General features: G+C 36.7%; 1 protein-coding gene across 6 annotated transcripts in view; it reads right to left on the bottom strand.

Moving 5' to 3' along the window:
* The window catches only part of CPQ (carboxypeptidase Q), a 168168-nt gene that overhangs the window by 98194 nt on the left and 52819 nt on the right, over positions 1 to 17155 (bottom strand). For 5 of the 6 annotated variants that reach the window (XM_026060130.1, XM_026060129.1, XM_026060128.1 and 2 more), the window contains one exon: positions 10726 to 10933. In XM_026060130.1, coding sequence (XP_025915915.1) covers positions 10726 to 10933 — 208 coding nt within the window. The remainder of the gene's footprint in view (positions 1 to 10725; positions 10934 to 17155) is intronic. The other variant, XM_026060131.1, reaches the window with a different exon arrangement.

Raw genomic sequence — 17155 nt, 5'->3', positions numbered from 1 at the left:
TTACTTTGTCCAGTACAGCAGATACTTCTCTTTTTGCATCTGTACATTTAATTTCTTCTTCCTAAAGACAAGTATATCACATTTCATATTGTTGAATATTGCTCATTTTAATTTGTCAATATTATTCTGAATCTTTGTCCTGTCCTCCAAAATATTTAATACTTCATCTTTGCGGTCCTGGCAAATTTGTATCACATTCTCTATTCCCTCAACTTGTTCCAGAATCACCAGAATCAGATCACCCTGAAGTGAGACCTAGAACATCCCTTGACTTTAATTCACAAAATAGAATTTGAAAAAAAAATCTGTCACATATAAATGGAAATGCAAGTGATTTGAGCCTTAGCCTTTGTTAACTTTGTGCAACTAATAATGTCGTCTATTCTGACAGGCTTGTTGGCTATTTGGGGGTGGGGGGAAGGGAGGAGTTTGTTATGTTGCTCTCTAACATGAAATTGTATATGTAACAAGGACCACATAAAAAGAATATAATGCTTATATATTTTGATATAATCCAGAACATTACTATCACAAGTTCTGTTAAAAAAAACAACCTATCAAAGACAAGGTTTATTTATATTTATTTATATTTAGCTGTATCTCTTTCCTGAAATTCAGCATTTAAATTTGTCTAGGTAATGTTAAATTAAATTACCAAATTAATCAATGAAAAAGTAAATGCACCATACTCAGTGGGTAAGGGTGTAATCCAATTATTTTTTCTAATTTATTTGAAAGTTGGAAACTCTAATGAATGAGAAAAAAAAAAAAAGATCTTCAGCCTGGGTCTTGCTATAAATAATGTTATTAACTGTAGCCTATTTATATGCACAGTATAACAGCTGCAGACTTCCAGTAAGACTTGCAGAATGTGTGTTAAGCGACAGTCAAATAAAGTATCTCCTGAACATTATTCCAGTTAAATTRATAGCTCCTCGGAACACCTTAGCGCATAAACTGAGGTGAGTGGACTTCAAGCAGAAGTGGAGAATATAGATCCAAAACATAAAAATCTCTGAATTCAGGTTTACAATGTCAAGGAACAAAATCATACAAGCAGAATAGGCCACCAGATCCAATATTTGCTCATAAGATAAGACAGAAAGGAACATACTTGTCAACAGTCCAAGATCTTGTTTTTCCTTCTCTTCTCAAAGAATAACTTTATCTCAGGTCCTCTACCTGATTATTTGAAAGGAGGAAAAAGAGGGGGGGAAGAACTTCACATTTTAAAAAACATCTCACGCTTATGTTATCTAAAAGCTTAGTAATCATTCTGTTGCCAAGAAGCTGGATGACAGATACTTCCCATTTGGAATAGCAGAATATGCTCTACCATGCTGAACTGCACACCACAGAAGAAGGCGTCCTGAAACTATCATATTTATAGCTTACAGCAACAAATTCCATTAGCGTGAAGCAATATTACTTCATGAAATATCTTCTCCTACAAGCAGCACATTAAACTTGGCACACGCAGAGGATGAGAAAAATCTCTGTCCAGTTGACATGACTGAAAGCAGAAGTTAAGCACAAGGATAATTAGACCAGGCACGCAAATAAAAGAAATCTCAGAATTCTACACGATACAGAAGTACTGATACAACATTACAATTTCTCCCTACTGAGTTAAAATATTTAAAACACAAGGAAAATTCTACTTCTAATTACTTTTATGCACGCTAGGAAAAAGTGTTGATTCAGTGCAATTTCTAAAGCAATATGGTCTACAGACTGATATTTCATCTGACATCATGATATTATTCCATTCTCCACCCTGTATATGATTATATATATATATACGATTAGATGAAATGGGACAGAGAGATTTTCTTTGAATAAACAGGACATTATATACTGTTTGAGACTAATATTTTGCAATGATGGTTGTAAATTCAAACACTGTGATAGAAATCAGATGCCAAAAGACTATGTAACTAACAGAAGAATATATGGTTTAGTTCATTTTTGTTCAAATTTGTAAAACAGTCTATGGAATAAACAGAATAAAATTATTATGAGAAGCAAATGCAGACTGTGAGGGACACACTTTTCAGCATGCCTGAAGAAGTAAACTTACAGAACCTGCACTGCAAAATAATTTTTCTGGTAAAGACCCTACAACATGCCTTTTTGGTTGCACCTTCAATAAAAAGTGTAATCTCAGAAAGAAGTGGATAGAAAAATGGAAATTTATTTTGTATTTAAAAAATAAAATCAGTGTAGTAGTCCTTGTTTTAGCTGTTTTTTTCATTAATTCATATGCTTACAGATCCATTTCCAGTTTATACATTCTCCCTGTAGGATCTCAATCCTGAACACACAGAACAGTTTACTGGTCTGACTGGTCCCTGGTCCTATTGAATGGAGTCAACCATGTGAAGCAGGAATTTGTCCAAAATTTCCATCTACCTGATGCAAATTAAACTTATATTTTTGCACAATGAAGTTCTACATAACTTACGTACTATATCAAGATATAATTGTTGGTATAAGTACTGATAATACTTGAGAAAGTCTATAAACAAAACTCAATCCTTTATCTAATTAAGATTTATGCTGCCAACATTACAAGATCCTTAACATTTTATCGACAATCATTTTGAACAAATTATACTGGTATAATGTGCTTTACAGTTTATTTTGCTTTGCTGAACCACAATAAATACTTTTGCATCATTATGAATACATTCACAATACAGCTACAGTGGCAAAGTGCAAGTTCTTTAAGGTCTCAGAAGCCCAGAGGATCCCTTTTAGGCTGACAAAAATGAAAGTAAAACTGCATAAAAAAAACAAGAATGAATGATATCAAAGTTTTATCATACTAATGAAGCAAGCAGAGGAGTTGACACTAGTTCTCTTAAAGACCACAGAGTTCTCTTAAAGATCCACCTGGGATCAACTCATCATTCTCACCACCTCTCCCTGCTCCGTGCTCTCATAAAGCTGAAATGTGATGCATGAAATTCTAGTAAGTGCATTTAGAGTAAATGGAGTCTCCTCACAATTCTGCAGCTTGTTTGATGTTTCTCAGTATTACTTTCTCTCTGTCCCCCAAAACTACAAACTCTGCTATAAACTTGAGTTATCATTTCTCTCAGCTGCTGCAACCACACATTTTGAAGTGTAWCCTCTGCTGCTTTGCTTCTGTGCAATTGAACCACTGCTGTCAATATTTCCTTGTGACTGATCAGACCAAGTTCTTTCCTCCTTTCATCTCAGCCCCTGCCTGAACATTTTAGATCTCATTTCTTTTAGCATTTCCCCTCCACTCCATTAACAATGTTAGTTCTCTCCACTATGTAAAATCTCAGCGTCAGATCTTCTTACACATTGGACCCACGTGTTGGAACCTCTGAATATATGCAGGAGAGATCTCTCCATTCAACCTACACACTCTTAAAGATGCAGTTTTCCATGGACTTGCACGGAAAAGGATAGATTTTTTTCTTAAACATTCCAAATTAGCTATTTTCCTCTGATTCTCCCACTGCATCTTATCTATCTGCATTCATCTCCTGGACTGCAGACTCACTAGGACAAGAACTGTCTTTGTAGTTCTCTTTCTATTGTGCGGGGCCAAGGACCTAACAAATATAAACACATTATTACAGCTATCTGACGAGTTCTGTAGTCAATGGATGCTTTTAAACTAAGTCTTGACACTTGGCACTAGCATCTACTTATTCACAGTGGAAAGTATGATATACTTTCTCTCCTCCTTCCCCCTCAGCAATGTGGTTTTCTACTTCATGCCTTAGGCAAGTATTACACCTGCCAAACCCAGGACTACCTTTCACATACTCTTGCATATTAGAATACAAGAGGGATCTAGTGTAATTTTATAAGATAACATTTTTATGTGGAGAAAAAAGCTTTCACAATCACTCTAAAGACCTGTGTGTATTTGTAAATTATTACTGAAACAAAATGCCACAGTAATTCTTTAAACTGTTGTAGGGGAGTAGAGACAATGGAATGGGTGGGAAGGAAAAAATATTACAGTACATCTGCTTATATTCATATAATCAAAAGGACTACAAAACTGTGTACTGCTTAGACAAATTTGCTGACCAGTAGAACAAGCACCATAAATGTTACATCTTAAGTTCTAGTATCACTGTTTAATTGGTTGCAGTTTTGGAAGTGGAGGAGGTAAAAACTCATCCAAACATTCTGAAGAATAGCGCATGGAGCTAAGGTCTAACAAGTAGTTTTTGGCAGATATCAGACTGGATTCAAAAAGTGAGAAAAAGATGGGGTAAACTGTCAGCTTAACTGTATATGCTGATAAGTATGCCCAAGCTCAAGCGTAAAACCAGAAAGCACGCCATCTGAGCTTAGATCAAGAGAATCCAAATGAAATGTAGCACAGTGAAAGCAGAGCTCCATTTAACTCCTCCAGACTCCACTAGTGAGGAAGGTCACCAACATGTCCTCATCCCTTGCTACTGGAACYGCAGTAACCTAGAATATAACCAGTTGATTGCAAGCAATTTGGGTTAGCACATTTTAAGAAGGTCTGCCCTCTCTAGAGACCAAATGTTGAAGGCAACTAAAGCTAACACATTTTTCCTTCCTATTGCAATAGCTCATATGCACTCACAGTTCACAGTTACTGTGTCTCAGCTGGAGAGGAGCATCCTTTCAAAGACTTGCTGGCTTGCTTGCACCCATTGGAGCACAACCCTTGATTCTGCTCTTGTATCGCCAACCTGAGAGACACAGGAATTTCAGATCTCTTACAGACCAGCAGAGATTGCTACTGGCCAGGCCCTTTATCCCATTCTCAATGCTAGTTTGTGCCAACAAAAAGTTCTCAACAAAAATTCTCAACTGTGCACATACAGATTCAGTCTCATCTTATTCATAACATCTGAACATTACAAAGGGCATATTAGAGTGATTAATCTGATTTGTGTACCTTCCAGCAAAAATATTTCAGAAAAATCTTTTTTTTTTTTAATTAAAGCTATTTTGAATCTTCCTTCCATATGTACCCATTCACTCATTCCATCAATATATCAGACACACAAGCATTTTAAGTAGAACAATGCTTTTAAACTGTTGCCCCTTAGCAACATCAACCATATATGCACAAATCATTTATAAGATGTATTTGTTGTATAAAGGTACTGAGTCTTCCAAAAATCATGTCTATTTAAGGACTTACTGGTCATTCAGAATTGCAAGGCAAACTGTGCCCAAGTTCTACCCAGCATAACTAGTTAAACACTTTCAGTCAGTTCTTGGGTTTTAAATGGACAATTCAAGTTCTACAAGATTTGTCAAGCTCTACACCACAAAATTTAGCATGCACTTTACACTTAAAATTAGGTAGGCTTTCTGGCAGTTTGCAGAAAACATTTTTTAAATGGTCAGGTTACAAAAAAAAAATTTCCTGCATATCACTTTCTTAATATTTTGACTGTTTTCACCATGACAAGACCTTTGTTTAAGAACAAATGATGGTATTTTTGCCACTCCCTCAAGGCACACTRTAAAAGCAACCCGCCTCCCCCCACCCAAGTACAAAGCTCCATTACTAATAAAACACACACACACACGCACGCACGCACACACACACACAGGGAGTACTACTTCTTTCAGCAATAATTGATACAAACAAAAACTTCTGAAGAAAAGATTTCCTAACAATGTCAGTGTTTCTTCTTCACCCTTTCTCTTGTTTCTTCTCTATGCTTTCTCCTCCTTCTTCTTTCCCATCAGTCCACTATTATGAAGCAACAGGCTGGCACTTTGGAAAGTACCATCTCYATAATCATCTGTCAAATTCTTGGGGGAGCTAGGGACAAGCATCAGTCTAGTCATAGGAGACAGGCTCACAGAAGTGCACTTATAAACACTTCAACGTTTTGGAATGACCAAAAAACAAGCCACATGGAGAAAATGTGATAATGGAGCCACAGTTTGATGGCACCACACTCTTAAAACATCTCTGCTCAAAGCTCTGTTGTATGCATGATTTAGTTTGAGCAAAGGGATATCTGGAAGCCACATCAAAGGGCTAATGGATAGACATTTTGTTAACATATGTAGAACTGATGCCAGGCCATAAAACAACATTGTACTGGTATTACACATCTTCAGAGAAGCTGGGTTTTTTTCTTTCTTTTTTTTTTTTTTTGGTCTACAGATCATTTCTTTTCTTATGTGCATGAATGTCTAACAGACTCAGAAGCCTAGACATTTTTCATGTTCTCTTGTTCCCTGGAGTTTTGCCCAGTATCCCAAATTCCAAGGGAGGGCCGATTTTTGAAATAGGGAAAGGAAGGGGAATGAAAAAGTAAATAAACTGCTATTTCCTTTGTAGAGCAGCTTCTGTTACATCAATCTAGGATTGGTAAGGAACTTCACAATCTATTACCTTATCATCTCTGTTTCTCAGGTCATTCCTAGGATTGCAACCTTTAAAGCTCTGCTCAAACTTGGCTCAGAACACATTCTTTTATGCCTGTGGCTTTCAAATTAGAGTCACTTTTCAAATGGTACATTTTGTAGATATGGTACTCAACAAACAGGAGGCAAAAGAAGCAGTGTAGAATGAATTTTTGGAACAGCTATTCATGGTTCTAAAAAAGCCACTTATAAGCCCCTTCTTTTGTGTTCTACAGTATTTATGCTAGACCACAGAATAATGAGCAACTATTAAGTTTATGTACTTTCTAGTGCACTTAGGAAACAGTTTTCCCATCACTTATTAACTGTAAAAGAGCATTCCACACCAAGAAATACACAGTATGGAAAAATACTGAAAGTTAGGACTATAGAAGAGTTACATTGCTATCCACCTTGATACCTTTTCAATTAATCTAAAGTTTTGTGGTTTCATATTTGGCACATTAGGTACACTGAAGCCAGACTAACAAGAAACAATCCCTATTTCTAGTATTTGCTTGGAAACGGGAATGGTTGTTTCTGCATTTTAAGACCAGTCATGTTACATCTGTATTAATATGAAAAGACAAATACATTTTACTGCCAGCTGTGTCTGAATTTCAAATGGAAACCACATTAGTTCATTTGTTCATTTCTCAGTCAGTCAATCTTCAATGTAAACTTACACTACACACTTTATCTAAAACATCTCACCAATACACAGCGTAATACAAAAGGATGCTAACAAAAATGTCCTTGGTTCAGCAGTGTACTGCAAAAACTCCTTCCCCAAAATAAAGTCAGGAATGGACTTCAAAAGTCTCTCATCAGCGACAGCCTGGAACTCAGCAGGTTCTGGTACCATTTGTTTTCATTTCACAAACTGTTTGGTTACAATGACATTGTCAGGAGGCATGCAGGCCTAAATATGAGGCTTTCCACCCTCACGGCTGTCCTAAGCACAGTGATGATGGGATCTCAGGCTCCGGAAGGCTGTGAGGGCATCAAGTCATAGCATGTTTGGTCCCACTGCTTCCAATGGATTTATATGAAGAGCTTGACCTTGAACTCAGTATCCTACCAGCAAAAGCTCACCTCCTCTGGGCACTTACTGGGATTCAGGCTTCAGCAGCCACTAAAAGAGGACCTCAGGATTTACAGTGAGCATGGTGGATGAGCCTGATGCCCAGGCTCAGAAAGATAATACAGTCATGACTGCTTTGACATGAACAGGAGTACTGCCTGGGAAGAGCAGCACTTTCCTAACTTATGAGGGATGATACAAGGATAAATAGAATAGAGACATTTGTGAGACACTGAACTAATGCAGACACTGACAGCATGATAAAGTCAATACACCTTTTCTGTTCAGATGCTTTTTACAACACTTCAGAACTTAATAGTACAAAGTTGCAACTTAAGTGGATTTCAAAGCACCTTTGTCTTAGTTGGAGCAATTGATGCTAAACCATCTGCTTACTGCTATTGGCTGCCCAAACAGAAGGGATAAATCAGAACAGAAACTTGAAGTATGAGTGGGTTAACTTTTCAGAAGTAAAAATGTGCCTTGAGTTCAGAGGTTCCTCAGAAAGCAATAGCACATCTGCACCCAAGTCACATTATTGCTTTTGAAGACGAACCCATTCCTGAGCACTTGATGCTTCCACAAAGCAGTAATTATATTTTTTTCATTGCTTTATGTTATTCAGAAATTTAAATATGTTAAAGTTAAATATAGGTGCCTAAACAAAAGTTTGCAAGTTTGACAGTTTTGAGTATCAGTTTTCATGCTTCCAAACACTTTTTGCAACAAAACAAAGCATGCATTGCAAGACTTTTAAGAACACTAACTCTAAAACATAGCAAACCTTCAGGAAAATAAGTCAAAAGTGTTTCAACTGCTATATTTTCTATCTGTTTTCAGCAACWTTTTCCTAGTTTTACTTTAAATATATTGTCCATTGCTATATGCAAGAATCCACACAAAACACTTGGAAAAATGGCTTAAAAAGGAGGCATTGAACTGAACATTCTGCAAGAATGGTCAAATGGAGAAAATAATCTGATTATAAAAAGCATTAAAAATTTTGTCCTTTAATAGATTTTAATAATAATATTTAACACTGTTGTAACAGATATTTGTCTGAAAACTTTATGATTTCAGCTCTTGGTGAAATGCTAAAATCTCAGAAAAGGAAACAATGAATTATTTACAAATCAAGCAGTATATTAAATTCCAGTCAATATACAGACAAATGCCAACATTCCTAACATACATCTAGAACTAGATTCGTTCTCATCGGACTTCCTCAGTATTCTACAGTGACCTTCATGTGCAATTAACTTTCAATTTTTTAACTTACAACTTGCTGTCTGCTACCAGTTATATTTCATGGGSTCCGGCCTGAATTCAGATTGTATTGCTTTTTAGACCTTTGCAATAGCTATACCACCCACTGTTGATTTCGCACTCACAGTTCAGAGATCCAGATTTGTTTTTGTCTCGATTCAAAACTTAAATCGAAATTTTGACCAGTGAAAAGAGCACCTTTCTATTCCACTGGATTTGTAATGCATTTCAAAACACTTTGGTCTAAAAGGCATTGTAAGAGTTTAGGTCTGCATTGTATTTTATTGCCTAAATAGTTAGATGGTTCCAATTTTTACCACAGTAACAAAGTCAAATTAGCATCCACCAAAGTTCCAAGAGGAACCGAGTACTAAAAAACCTAAACATTCACTTGTTTTATTTTTCTGTTTCTTGGTTACATTTTCAAAGTGTGTACACTACCACTCCCATTAACATCAGCAGGGGGCTTGTGAATAAGTCTTTACTCAGTCTTTCAAAAAACTGAGCTTCTCAGTGCAAGAAGTGAGGAGATTCCAAAGCATTTTGTTACTGAAAAATAGATCAGGATAGCAAAGAGAAAAAAAAGTACATGCATGCATCTTAAAGCATCTCTGAAGGTTACATTTGGACATTTTATAATCTGAGTTGAAATAATGTAATTTTGAAATATACCAAACACAATTTAGGAAAGATAGCATATTAGCTGCTTAGAAGCATTGCTAAACAATCAGATGACATAAAATTAAGTTAGCTGCACCCAATTTAGAAATTAGGGCATTGTCTTTAAATCAGTAAAGATGCGTTTCCTGAAGCTCAATTCATAGCTGACAGCATATAAACCAATCAACCACAATGGTCATTACTTTTTTCCTGCCCAGTGATTAAGCTTCTGGAACTGTATATTCATACCAAAACTAGTATCTAAACATCAGAAGTCGAAGCTACAAAACTTCCATCTCAGAACAGATAAAATCATTAAGAACTATGCCTTATTTAAAGGACAGAGATAATCATTCATATTTTCCATTGAAGTTAGAAAACTACAACGTTTAAAAAAGAATCATGGCTCAATAGATGTACTTTAGCAGTAATTTCTGATACTGCTGTAATTGAGGTTGCATCAGCATTTTCAAACTATACAGCCAGAAAATCCATTCTGTGTTGCAAGCTGACATAAAAGACCTTTTACTAGGCACAAATCCTCCAGCACCACAAATTTGGTTCGTCTGATTTTAGACTGAGAAGTTGGAAGAAAAGAGAAAGCAGGAAAAAAAAAAAAAACACTTAAAATGGAAACCATCAATTTGGATCAATTAGGGTTCAAACAGAATTTGCAGCTACTTTTTAGCATAGATGATTTATTCCTGCAGTGATCTGCGCAAGAAAAAGCATTAAAAAAAATTAAATTGACAGCCTGTATTCACTTTTATATTTGAGGGAAAACTCAGACAAATGTTTTTTTCTAAACAGCAGAATCTGACTTAGACTGATCAAGGAACTACTCGTAGATTATTAACAGAACAATAAGCAAACTACAAGCACAATCATTACGGCAGCTATAACCCACTACCTGTTATTTAATAATTGCATTTGTTGTAGTGCTAGGATTTTACCTCTATTTATGTATGTGCTCCTTTGTAAGCCTAATCAGATGGTGCTATTTAACGTGAGCTTTAAGTCAGGGAAACAAAAAAGAGGAAGTTAAATTGTATATACAATTTAGTTCAATTTCCTGTTCTTAGAACACAGTAATTCTTTTGGTCTGGTAAAACATGTCCCAGTACATCAAGACTGAGCCTTTTCAAATCTGCTACCTGAAAAACAATGGAAAGCCAAGATGCCTGGAATGTGTAAGAAAGGGTGACTAGGACTTACGCATTTGAGGGATTTCTTAGGAAAGGATGTTCTCTGGATTTGTTTGTTTCATATTTTTTAAGAGTAAAGTAATTTTAACTTTGTATATTCTCACTCACCTGCTCTGGGTACTTGCTTCCAACTATTTCTGCCACAGTGTTAAAGGAACTAGAATCTGGATAGGTCTTGGCACCCATCTTGAGGTACACAACAACCTTTGTGCCCTGCAACGACATTCGTGACATCATTTCAGCATCTTCCACGGAGATGCAAGCAGTAGGAATCTGCGGTACACCTGGCTGGTAATTCTGCCACCCAGTATGTGGGCTGTAAAAAAGAATAATAAAAGCTCAGTGTTAACAACCCAGCTCCTTAAGTTAACACAATCATCACAGAATTATTAAGAAGAACACCTTCATTACCATCGCTGGCAGACTGCCAGAAGGAACACATTCACTGTTATTTAAAGAAATCTTCAACAGAATACCTTTCAAATGTTTTTATACTAATCAGCATATCTGACTACCACACACTCTGTATATTTGGGAGGTATTCTGCTTCAGCACTATTTAGGTCATTGTTATGCTTTTACATTACAACAGTCAATCTTCTGATACCATACTTCCTTCACTACTGTATCAGGAAGAAAAACAATGAACACTCAATACATTAACAGTTCATAAAAAACATTTTCTTTCCCACCATCCTATTAAAAAAAAAAGTGACAAGTAATGAAATTAAAATTCACTATTTCATCTATTTCAACGTCAGCCCAGACATCAAAAACACATTTATTTTGAAGAGTGCTAGTATGAGAGACTTCAGGAAAAATAAGACAATGAGGAAAAAAAAAAATCACTAATTCCTACAGTAATCACCATTTTGCCACATTTTCCTCCACTTCACTTCTTCACTGGTAATATCACTCAGAAGAGAGGCAGAAGAAAGGAAGAACTACAAGGGACATTTTTCAGTAGAAGCTCTCAGTGAGTAACAGAGACAATCAAGAAGAGTATATTCTTTGTCAAATGGTATCAAATCCATTTGCTGTTTGAGAAGATTATATGTTTTCCAAAGGATGGTTGTTTCATTTGTTAGCAGGAGTGACGTTCTCCAAATATAAGCCACTGCTGTACAGTGGTAGACTAATTCCCACATTTTCTAGAACTCATAAAGGTATGCAGTGAATGAGACAAATTTTTGATTCCCCCTAAATTGCGTCTCTTCACTATGGGAACAGAATGACTTCCTGATGAATTGGATTCTGCATTTGACATCACAGGATTCTTAAAAATTAAGGGACAAGATCCTTAACAGCATATTTGCCCTTTTGGTCATTATTTACATTATTCCTCATTTTCTAGATGCCTTGGTTGAGAACTTTGGATCAGATTTGCAGAAGTGCTGAGCACTGCAGCTGCAGCTTAAGTCAATGCTTTTAAAGTGAAGTTATATATAAATCCAGATATATCAGGGGGAAAAACAGGTTAAAAAAAAAAAAGAAAGAAAGAAGGATCTAGATATATCTGAGAATTTACAAACACTCCTGATATTAAATCATTCATTGCCTTCATTTTCCACTAGTAAAATAGGAATTTGTTTCACTGACTGTGATGAGGACAGATTCAATGAACACTTGAGAAACATTTTGATACCCTGGAAACTGAGAACCATTTTGACTACCCTAGAAATTGACTGGTATACAACTAAAATTCCTAAATCATAAATAAGCTTAGAATCGCACATTCATATTTCACCTTAATATTTCAATGAGCAGCTCTTTAATACTACCCATCCTCTGCAGTAAAACTATAAGCTGAAATTTTACATCTGCCCCCTTATTTCTCCCCCATTGTTTCAGTTCTACTTTGTAATTCTCATATTTCAAAGTCACTGCTCAAGAGAGGCATTTTCCATATACATAAAATATTCATTCATATAGAGGCTTCCTCAGTCCTCTTATGAATATGCTATTTGTCTCAGTTACCAGGAAAAAGCCTGCCAGTGAAATTTCCAAAGGAAATCTCTAAAGCTAGATCATATCTTTACAGACTTATTACCCTATGAAGAAAGGCTGGAGTTGAAGCTTTCAAGACAGCTCATGGACATTTTTCACATTAGCTGTATACCATTTTCACAATTTTTTTATTTCTATAATGGATCACCCTTATGGTTTTAATACTCATTATACCTAGAGCAACACATGAAAATCTTCACCTATGAGCCTAATTGTGTAAAAATATGAGATTGCTACTGACAGTAAACAAAAATACAAAAATATGCTTTTTTTGAGTCTTCTATACTGGAAAAACACACTTACAATATTCCTAGAGGGCATGTGTTGAGGAGGAGGGGAGAAATCCTCTTTCTAGGGAAATGGATTAGATAAAACGGGAGAGATTATTCAGTTCTACCTGTATAAAAAAATCAATCCTCAGCTCAACAGTAAAAAGACATATGGTAATCAACAACATAACCAGCAGAATAGATATGTAAGAAACATTCATTTGAAAAGAAAATACTAAAAATCAGTTACAGAGGTTTTATGGAAGCTGCTTCAGAGTGCAGACAGATCTGTTTATTAGGTGGTAACAGCTTAAGAAGTTATTGCTCCCACTTGTTACTGCTGAACCTCACATGAAGGCTAGTGCCTCATCAGCTTCTGCAGATCGGATGATCAGCGGCTCATCTTTGAAATAACAGAGTTATCCCATCCTGCACAACAAATAGCCAGGTAGTCAGAATCTCTTGTGCCTCAATCCTTGCTGGGCAGAATAAACTCATGTAGACTTGTAACCTTCAAATCTTACATATTTTTTTCCTTTTCCTTTGTCCCTGTAAATAAACTTCCTCCTATTTTCAAACTACAACAGTTTGCTGCAAATGTTTAATATTCTTTGAGTGTTTGGTGACATATCCAGCATGTTGACCAGCAGACTTTCCAAAAAACATAACATAAACACYCCAGGAAAAAAAAAAACCAATATGACAACTTCACGTATTAATGCTCCAGAAAACCTATATTAGAACAACTAATCAGAAACAGACAGTTTCTGCTCATTTTAAGGAATCCATTCACCTGTGTCTTCTGGCAAGATTACTTAGTACTAACATGCCAGGCACACTGAACTGCAGTAATTCAAGTTTTATCACCACCTGTATTGATTTCATTCCTCTTGTTATTTCCCAGATGCTCAACAAAAGAAACTCCTAAAACTGTATTTGCTTCTCCAATTTAAGTAGTAATTACATTTCTTCAGGATGCTCAATCCTGAAGTTCCACCACAACTGTGAATAAACCTTCTGACAACATATTATGTGTGTACTAACACGCCTTCAGTGATCGAACATTTGCAGATATAGAGTTAACCCCAGCTAGCACAAAAACTAAACTTTGAAGTCAGCTAGTAGTCCTGTCTTTTTTTATGCTCAAACTACTATTTTGCTGACATTGCTATGGTAAACCCAGCTACCCAAGTTAAGGCATTTTGCCACGGGCAGGCAGGCAGGCAGAGCCAGCAGTTGTTCAGACAATACCAGGATCTGAAGGCAATGAATGACTGTCCAAATGCTGGTAACTTTAAAGACTCTAAGCATCACTAATACAAAGGTACAAGGCAGTATCACAGTACTGTATATTTTTAATGCTATGAGATTCTGATACTAGAAATATTTGTGGCAGACATTAAACATCTTGGAATAGACCTGGTTAAAGTCAAAATGCATGCAAAACACTTCACGSATTAAGTGTATCTACATAATAAACTACTTAATAAAGTGTGAAAGAGTATACTAAAATATATAAATACTAAATTATCAAGCCCCTTTTATACAAAGGCAACTGAAAACTGCAAAGGTTGCTACCCAGATGGCAAGACCTGAACAAGACTTAACAAAGAAAACACAAAAAAGATTAGCAGACTCTATGTATACCAGATGAAGATGGAGAGAAGCATTTCTGAGTTTGGCTCAAAACAGAGCAAAGAGAAAGTGCTTCAGGAAAGAGAAGCTTGGAACTGGGGGACGAGGAAGTTCGTTTTCACTGTGTCTGAACAAACAGGACTTTGTGGATACTCTTTCTAAAGAAAAAGGATATTAAAAAAAATGACTTGTACTTACCATTTCTTGCCACTTAAAAAAGGAGAGAAAAAAAAACATCTGGAAAAGGAGATCACAAAACAAACTTGATTCAGATTCAACACTGATCTTTGCAGCATTTGCACTTACAGGGCAAGCAACATGCACCTTCACTGTTTCCTACTAATAACTGCGAATGATGTCAGATTGTGATGCTTCAAATGCATGTAGCCTCTGAAAATGCTGTAATCCAGCAAAGCATGAATGCATTTTTGCAAGACTTTAAAGGTAATTAGCTCACTTAATATACCCAGACTCCAATATCAGTTTGGTGTTTATTACTGTTTTTTTTGTTGTTTGTTAGTTTACAAAGCATCTGTTCTTCAGACATCAGATGTACTGGGTCACCTTATCTGCATATTTAAAATATTTTTTAAATGAAATGCATTTATCTAGATTCATCCTTTATAAGCCTATTAACAGTAATGAAAATTCATCATCATTCAGTCTTAACTTTCCTGCTCAACAGCTGACAGAATTTGGATAAATACAGTTTTTGCATTTTGTTTTTAATAAACACCTAAATTTTACATATTGAAATGCATTTAAGAGAAGTATCACAGTATGAATAAAAACAGAAAAGACTCCAAAAAAACCAGCACTCTGTCAGAAGCGCATGTCAAACGACCAGTAAGACAGACAGGGCTTACATCTTACAGAAGAGTGGAAAGGAACAATAAGAGTCAAGAGGCTTATATTTAATTATCTTCTGAGTAAAATAGTCAAGTGTGTACAAACTAAAAGCTATAAATGTAAAGATGGTGTCAGGTCAATCCTAACTATGTTTACTGTGGTAGCTGGCCTTGCATGGTTCACTACTTTGTTTCCTTGATTACCAACCCTTATCTCTAAGATAAGCTAAGATGCCCAAGGACAAATGAACCGTGTATGAACCAGTGCTTCAAGCTCAACTGGATGCTGTGATAGGAAACACATCTCAAACTGAGGCCTCAGACTAAGAGAACAATCTCCTAAAGGGAAAAGTAAGTGTGACATTACAAGAACTCCAACATAAGCACCAACCCTGTAAAGCAAAGCAATTTAGGGTTCCAAAATACAAAACTAAGGCTGAGTAGCTTCAGTTTACCCTGTCATTCTAATATGCTATGAGGCTTCAATTACATACATGACCACATGCTTTCTACAGGACTCACACCACATTCAGCATACCAGCTTCATATAAACTAAGCACTCATATGAGGTCAGCTGTTTTATTACTTGTGAGTTAAATTATAAAATATATTCCTGAATAGATCTATGACTATATCAATCAGTAGCTATATCCACATATATATATCATGGCATTACCTCTCAGGAATAAGACTACATCCTACTCTTACTTGCAGCTCTGTATTATTCACCTGTATAATCTACCTATGTGGGATAATGGTCTGTGATTATCTGTGATCCTCCCTGCCGTGGGGTAAACAGTGAATACAAAGGGTGATTTGCGGCCTGATGCCCATGCTGGGGGAGACAGCACCCAGGGCGAGGCGGAAGTCCCACCACTCGACGTTGCTCCACCCAAAACGACACGTGGGGCAAGGCGGGAGTCTTGCAGCCCGGTGTTGTTGATAGGGGCAAAAGAAAATAAAGGCCAGCAGCCATTGACACMCTCTACTGAGCTCGACAAGGACCAAACATCCCACAGTGTTTGACTCAGCCCCACCTCGCCAAGAGTATAAATTCAGTGCATAAACAATCCTCCATTTCGAGGACGAGAGCACCAACCTACGGACAGGTCGACGGGCCTGGACCTCTCTCCTCCCCAAAACAGGGACGCCTTTTTGGTAAGGTTTGCGCCTCCGACAACGTCGGACATTACCCCGGGAAAAATACCATTGTTGAAAGCACTTAATTATCAGTTTGAGCTCAGAAAAAGTAGAATTTGTTGCAGTAAGTGCATTTATCACCGGCAATCCTGAACCTGTTGATCTGTYGCTTTAATAAATTGTCTATTTTGATCAACTTTGTAAACCTGATCCAGTGAAAGCCCTTTTGAGGAGGGCTCTGGCAGGCAAAGTTGATTACCAAAGGGGAGGGCCTTTCTTATTTTGATCAACTTTGAGAAACTGACTCAGTGAAAGCCCTTTTGAGGAGGGCTCTGGCAGGCAAATGTTGATTACCCCTTGTCCTCCCTTCAAGTGACAGTAACAACGTACCACAGAAAATCCTCTCACATGCAAAGCTTTACGGTCTAAAGGTATGATRAAACATCCCATAGCAGAACAGAAAGCAAGCAGTACACCCTGATCTCATGCTTAGCTATGGGGAGTAATCAATCATGATTGCCTCACTTCAGTATCTTTCTCTTCATCAACAGCAGCATGGCAAGGGCTAGAAAGAGCAGAAGACACACGGTGACGATAATCCATAAACCAACCGCTAGACCTGCTGCTGCTGTTACAAAGA

Source organism: Apteryx rowi, unplaced genomic scaffold (assembly GCF_003343035.1).
Source record: "Apteryx rowi isolate R43461 unplaced genomic scaffold, aptRow1 scaffold_165, whole genome shotgun sequence".
Lineage (NCBI taxonomy): Eukaryota > Metazoa > Chordata > Aves > Apterygiformes > Apterygidae > Apteryx > Apteryx rowi.
Note: the sequence above shows the minus strand (reverse complement) of the source record. Positions and strands in the feature narration are given on the sequence as shown.